We start from the raw sequence: 7,182 nt of genomic DNA on the forward strand, positions 1-7,182 counted from the left end.
CAACACTGTCTCTTTCTGCTTTGAAAATCCTTAAGCCATCTTAGTTTTTATGATAGGAAAGGGCATTGCTGAAGTCAGTAAGACTCTCACCAGTGCATTTGACTACATAGATGCTAGTGCCTATTCCAATCTGTTTTCCATTGGCCTAGATTTATCCTTTGGGTTGTGAGTGGAGTTTAGGACAGAGGGACAATACTGAGAACTTAAGTAACTAATTGCATCTGTATTTCTCCAAGGCTATTATGAAATGATGGGTGTCTTTCTTGTCCTCTGGAACCCAATTGGGAGGACATGGTTATGCTCAGACAAGGGAATCCAGGACACAGGATTATTGAAGGGGAACAGAAACTTGTATGGTAACTGCTGGAGAGAGGGGAAAAAAACTGAAAACATACAAAGGAGCCATTATATCCTTACTAATAGCTTGGAGAAACCAAAAGAAAATGGAACTTTCACGCGTCAAACTAAGTTGATTTGATCTGATCTGTTGTTTTACAACCTGATCTATCTACCCACACAGACAGGGGGCAGTAGTAGGGGCCTTTGGAACTGTATGAGAACATGGCAATCAAAGGGTGAGTGAGTGAGTGAGTGAGTGAGTGAGTGAGTGAGTGAGTGAGTGAGTGAGTGAGTGAGTGAGTGAGTGAGTGAGTGAGTGAGTGAGTGAGTGATTCATTGGTTGATTTTTCTGTCTTCATTTAACAAGTTCTCTGGATCCCTGTGTTTTGAGATGTAGGAACTTCTTGAGCCAGAGGTGTTGTGGTTGTCCTGTAAGTGTATGTGTCATATCTACTTAAACAATGCCTTGAGGTAAAATTCAAGGATATGATGGATGTTTCTTGGCTCCCAGGCTTGTGGAAAACATTGTAGCTACCACAGATTTATTTTAAACTCATATTCTGTGCAAAGCAGCCACCTAGTAGAGAGTGCACCTTTTCCTTGCACATGTGCAAGTATATCAGGTGCTTTCTATCATCTTTGTCTCTTGCTTTTTATACCAAAAGCAGGATACAAAGCAATATTACAGCAACCTTGTTGATGACTGAAAAATGATTACTTTCTGGAAGCAATATGCAGTCCACCTTTAACATTGAGAGGAGATCTTTATCAAGTTAGTTTTTCAATCTCAAGTCTTTGGAAGGTGACCTCAGAAATGGAACGTATAAAGAACCACCTTCAATAGCATTAAGTCCTTAATCCTCTGTTGGCCTTATGGAGGGCATCCACCACCCACAGTGATCATGCTACTTCATTACTTGATATACTCTATGAATCACCAATTTAGATGTGGTATTCTTTCTTTTCTGTTAGCTTGGGATTATCGTTTATACTGAGGACTTGATCCCAAATTTAGATGCATTTAGGGAACCTTCTTCCAAAGGCTGCAGTTACCTTGGGATCAAATCTCAGGTGTACTTAGGAGATACGACCTCTCTTGTTCAACTATGCCCTGCTCCTTGGCAATTCTTTGAATGCCATCCTGCCCAATTCCACTCACATATCCTTTTTTCTGATCTTAAATCCTTAAAATTCAGTCCTGCTATTTTACTGCCTCTCAAGGAATTTTCATAATGCTGTTTTGAAGCAACATGCTTCAGTTTGTGCAAGGGAAACACCAATTCCTTTGGTTTTCACACTGTTCTTTCAATCATTAATGTATTCACGGCTTTGTTGTTAGAGAACTAAATACTAATTCTGCATGTATCTTATGCAAGAATAATTGAAGATTCTTGGTGCTGATCAGCATGCTCTCAAATATCTTAAAAACCCCCTTCTCTAATCTTCTTATGTCAATGAATTATGAATGCCCTTTTTTTTTTTTTTTTGTAATTTTTGGTGTTTTACAAAACAGTTAAGCTGCTGACCAAGGTAATCTTTAAGTTTCTAAGTGCATTATCTTCTATTTATTCAGGCAGTGTTCCATCACTAGCTGCTGGCCTTTTCTTTGGGAGTTTGGCTGGACTGGGTGCTTATCAGGTCTCACAGAATCCAAACAACATTTGGGTTTCTCTGAGTAAGTAATTGAAAATTTTATTTGAAAAGGATTATATTTACCCTATATATTTAAAATTAGTACTTAAAAGCCTTTGCAGAAGATTTAAACACAGTGTTACAAATCTAACTTCAGTGCTGTCTAAACTTAACTGAACTGATGGCTGCCAACATGCATCTGTCTCATACTGATGTGTTTGAAGGATCACAGTGCAAGGGAAGTGCTAATAAATGGATTTCTGACCTATTTTTGGCTGGATCCTTGTACTTTGAGCATCCTGCAGGAGGCTGTAACATTTTGGGAAGTGGGATTCCCCTTGAGATTGACCATACCCCTAGCAGACTATTTTATTATCACAGAAAATGTCAGATTGTGATTGGCTTATTTTTATAAATGACAAATATGTGAAATTACAAAAGTGTTGATGCCTGGGGAGATTTTAAAGAGAAGCAAGTTTCAGTAATGCTGTTTCTTCCTTCTCAGAATTTGAGCTTCCCTTCTCCCAATTTGAGAAGGTAACTGTGGAGAGTTACTGCTTAGTCAGTGTTTAAAGAGCCACCACTGACTACAACATTTTTTCTCTGAAGCAGTGACAGAGCATCTCGCTCTTTGACATGTGAAAGTCACAAGTCAAAGGGGAAGGCCCAGCATTTCTCTCCACTTCAGCTTTGTTTACAGGCAGTCCACTTCCACACCTACTGGCCAGGCCAAAAGCTGTGCGTGGTCAAGCCTTAATAACTTAATAAACTGCTGATACAGCAAGCTGAAAAAGTGTGAGGTCAAGTGTTTTCCCAAATGTGAGAGAGATACATTTCTGTAGCTCAGTAGCATATGGAGTCTTTTCCTCTTCATGCTTTAAAGTTTTTGAAGATGTGTTCTGCTGATGTTTGAAACAAAATTTCATTTTGAGATGTGCATATTTTGAAGACAGGCTATTAATTAGAGCTTGAAGCATTTTAATACTGAAATATTTTTGTTTTGTTGTGTGTTGGACTATGGTCCCAGTCTCTTACATATCTCATTATGTGAAATTAGTAAGTGTTCAGTGTCAATATTTTGTTTGGTGTTAGGGAGCAAGGATGTCATGGCTAGGACTGAAGATGAACAGGATCCTGCAGGACCAGTCATCACACAGAAGCATCAGTAGGGCATAAAAGAGTTGTTGGAACAGCACGTGTGTAGCTGTTACCACTGGGTAGCAGATGCATACTAAGGATAAGGATTCCATCAGTGTATGTTTTCCTTATAGGTTTTTAGCATTGAGTCTTTATTTGAGACACCATGTCCAGGGACTGTCCTTTCTATCTTACTGAGTCCGTGAAACTACCTAACTCCTGTCTCTGTGTCCAGTGGTCAGGGACAATTGATTCTCACCTTGGTAATGCTTAGCACACTTCCCTTTTGAAGTCTTTAGAAAACAAATTAGTTAATTCTCAGAACATTACTACGAATTAAACGTGATGCTACATTTTAGACATGATTACTACAAGTTAGACAAATGCTTTCTCCCTTTTTTGAGAAGTGAGGGAATTATGTGCACAAGTTTAGTGATTTGACTGAGTGGAGGAGTGAGTTCTAGGGCACTGTATCATAAATTATTTCCAGTCTCAGAAAGAACACATTTTGAAAAACAAATTTGAGAAGTGTGTGCAGGAGGATATGGAGTGCATTGTCTGCTTGAACTTGGTATAGAATACTTGCTCTTTACAAACTGAGGCATTTTAAAATTTACACAATTTATTGACTCTCTTTGTCCATTAAGTGAAGTAACGCTGTTTCTCTTTTTACTTGATGCTGCTACTTCTCTCTGTTCTGTTAGTTTTTAATTATGTTTCTCCCACACATGCATCTCTGCTGACTGGACTGTACAATCTCTCATTTAAGTTACATCTGGAGCATTGACTGCTGTCATGGGAACAAGATTTTACCACTCCAGAAAATTCATGCCTGCAGGGCTAATTGCTGGTGTCAGGTACAATACTTATTTTTTTTAACCTCCTGTGTGTGATTTTTTATTCACTTAATTAAACTTAGACAGAGTGAATCATATTTTGTGTATTAGTTTTGTTCTCATGCATCACTTGGATGAAGTATCTGAAGCTGAATTGACAAATTGTTGTTATTATTGTTAAATTATATGTTTTTTCTCCTTATACAGTTTACTAATGGTTGGAAGATTAGCACTGAAGATGTTGGAAAAGCCCCAGGAAAAGTAACTGTTCATTTTACATCTTAGTATTTGGGAAAGGAAACCTGATCATGAAATTGCGTGAATGCAGAAGTGAGAAGATGGAAAAATTTTCTGCATCAACACATTTTTTAATCTTTTTTTATGAGGGGAAGTACGATGATGGGACAGATAGTTTATATACAAGGTAGGGATGTTTGTGTGTAGAGAGAAATGGGTCCTGGGTTTGATTTTTCTGGCATGTTTCAATGTATTTTAACACTTACATGTTTTTATGTTCCAAAATATACTTTTGGCATGTATGAAGCAGAGAGAAAATATCCTGTAATTAAGAAAATATCCACAAAGAGGCACCAGGAGTAACTGGCTAAATACAATAGTGTGTCTCAAACCTTTTACACTGAGTATTATGGTGTGCTTTACCTGTTGCATTCTGAATTGATATACCATGTCTTTATAATGTCCGACAGATCTTGCCTTTTTATTGTGAAATGATGCTAAAATGATGCTTTTCTATAAGTAAAATTTGTTACAAACTGTTATTTGGCCTTTTTTTTGGTACAGTTTCTGTGTTTGGGGACAGGGCTATTTTTTCACCTTGTTTTCTCAGTGGAAGTCCTTGCAGTGGACTGTTAGTATCCAAGTGCTGTCTTTCAATGATATTTAAAAATCACTTTATAAATGGAGGGATAGAAGATTAAATTATGAGCCTTCATTAACATTTCATTTAAGAAGTTGTTTGAAAGGAACTTACCCTGAGGATTAATTGAGATTTGTACTAGGTTAAATGAACAGCTGAATGTGATCTAGACTGTATAACGGGAGTAAAATACCCTAAGACTATGTAATTCCGATCTTACAGGCTTATTTGACAATAGAATGCATCAGCATTTTATTTTTATCTCTTAGGAGAGTGGCTGTGCCTCTTCAAATGTGTCTTTACTAGGAAACCCTGGAGTCAGAAGGGTTCCTTGTTCTGCTGTGATGCCTGAGGACTGAAGAGTGGAAGAGGCATCAGTGGCATCTGGTGCTTTTTTTGTCACTCCAACCTTGATTGCTTCTCCTGCACTGAGTCTTGCAGTTCTGTTAGTGCAGGCACAGCTCACATGGGCTTAGCACTGTGATGGAAGGGAGAGGCAAGAAATGTGTGAAAGAAAGTCCTTTATCAGCTTATTCTTTAGTGACACATAATTATTGATAAATTAGGATTCTTACCAAGTGTAACTCCACTTTAAAGTGATACTTTATGTAGTGACTATTTAGGATTTTACTTTGGGACCTTTGTACCACTGATTATGTCAGAACCTTGTCAACTGCTTAACATGATAATGGCAAAGCAGATTTAAATTAACTTACATGTTGCACACTTTCCATTTTGTAGTGTTTAAAGGAATTGATAAAAAGTGTCTCAAACTGCATAAAGCAGATACTAAACTACATAATTTTTCCATTTTGTTGGTCACTTCAGTGCTTGCGTTTCCTTTTCTGAAAATGGCATTTAGTAGTATTGAGTCAGAGTGACATTTCTACTGTTGTGAGTCAATGGTTACCCACATGGTAGTAGACAGGAAGTTATTGTAGTAGAAAGTAGTAATTACAAGCAGATCTATAAATGTTGGGCCAGTTGTGCTGTGTGTTATCAGTTTTAGCAAAAGTTATAAAATTAATTCCAGGCTTTTGAATATATTTCATATTGTAACCTCTCTTGTTTCCAGGCACTTAATCTCTAAATAACCTGATCTGTACAGGATGAATCTCCAGGGAGCAACACTGAAAACATGTTAAAGCATGTCTGAAATTCTAGTCTCAGTTAAATCATTGTCTCTTTTGACTATACTTTAAGCAAAATCTAACAGAAGTTTTTTAATTACTTTTTTGTGTATTTAAATCACCCCATGTAATTGAATAGAAAATTCTGTCATTGATAGAGAATTTTCTAGAGCCATTCAAGAATTAAAGACATAAATACCCATTCTCCAGACTGCTCCTGCTTTTAGTCTGATTGTTAGCTACTTCTAAAAGATTTCTTTCTGGGCTTTTTTTCCCACTGAGAGTAGTCTCCATGTAAATTGAGAAAATTACTTTTGCATTAAATCCACTGTGGCTATGCCATGGCTTGAGTGGAGCTTCATGTTATGAGTCAGCTTGTACATGGATTTTGGAAAGAATGATTTAGTTATTTTTGAGAAATGAACTGCTAAAATAACTCTTAAATTAAGGCTGCTTGTTCAAAGCACACTCTGAAAATAAAAATATTGGTTTAATATTTCTTACAGTTTCAGCTGTCAGCACAAGCTGAAACGAATACTGATTTTTTTAAAAAGGTCCAGGAACAGGAAACTACTTTTACTACACACATACTGAGTCACCAGGACTCAACAACTCACAGTTTAATCACCATCCAAAATATTACAGAATTGAGAGAATAAAAGAATTTGAGTTGTCAAATCCTCATTTCCTAGAGTAAGGGCCCAGGTCCTCCATTCCACATCTACTTGCCTGATAGAAACTGGGTGGCAAGAGGAGATGTCAGGTATTTTACCCCTCTCTTGAGTGGCTTGCTCAGGACCAGAGGAGGGAATTCTCTAATCACTTTGGTAGATGTGATCTCTTGAAAGTAGGAGTTTGCCCTAAATTTTGTAATTTTTGTTTAAGCCTTTGTAATAGCGGTTGCTTACTTTAAGTCCTGGAAAGTGAGAGGTGTTGGGCTCCCTTCAGTTCCTGCTCTGGATGGGTTCAAGTTCCCTTCCCAAGGAAGGGCTCCTTGCCTCAGACTGTGGGATATCCTGCAGGGAGAATGTTGACAGCAGAAGTCACACCACAGCCGAGAACAGTTGGCAAAGTTCCTGGGATCTGTGGGGAAAGGATCAACTGTTTTTTAAATCTTCTTTTAAATCTAGATAGTAACTGGCAAAAATGCAGAAACATCGTGAAGCTGAGCAATGCAACTCAGATTCCTCTGCCCAGAGTGGAAAATCCATGGGACAACCTAGATTTCACC

The 7,182-nt window shown here is 37.7% G+C and overlaps 1 protein-coding gene across 2 annotated transcripts in view; it reads left to right on the forward strand.

Moving 5' to 3' along the window:
• LOC102036527 (transmembrane protein 14C-like) overlaps window positions 1-4,723 on the forward strand; it is a 5,667-nt gene extending 944 nt beyond the window's left edge. For both annotated transcript variants that reach the window (XM_005420989.2, XM_031056998.1), the window contains exons 3-5: window positions 1,913-2,014; window positions 3,878-3,965; window positions 4,152-4,723. In XM_005420989.2, the coding sequence (XP_005421046.1) occupies window positions 1,913-2,014; window positions 3,878-3,965; window positions 4,152-4,209 (248 nt within the window). In that variant the 3' untranslated portion in view covers window positions 4,210-4,723. The remainder of the gene's footprint in view (window positions 1-1,912; window positions 2,015-3,877; window positions 3,966-4,151) is intronic.
• Window positions 4,724-7,182: the final 2,459 nt, after the last annotated feature.

This window comes from Geospiza fortis, unplaced genomic scaffold (genome assembly GCF_000277835.1).
Source record: "Geospiza fortis unplaced genomic scaffold, GeoFor_1.0 scaffold104, whole genome shotgun sequence".
Classification (NCBI taxonomy): domain Eukaryota; kingdom Metazoa; phylum Chordata; class Aves; order Passeriformes; family Thraupidae; genus Geospiza; species Geospiza fortis.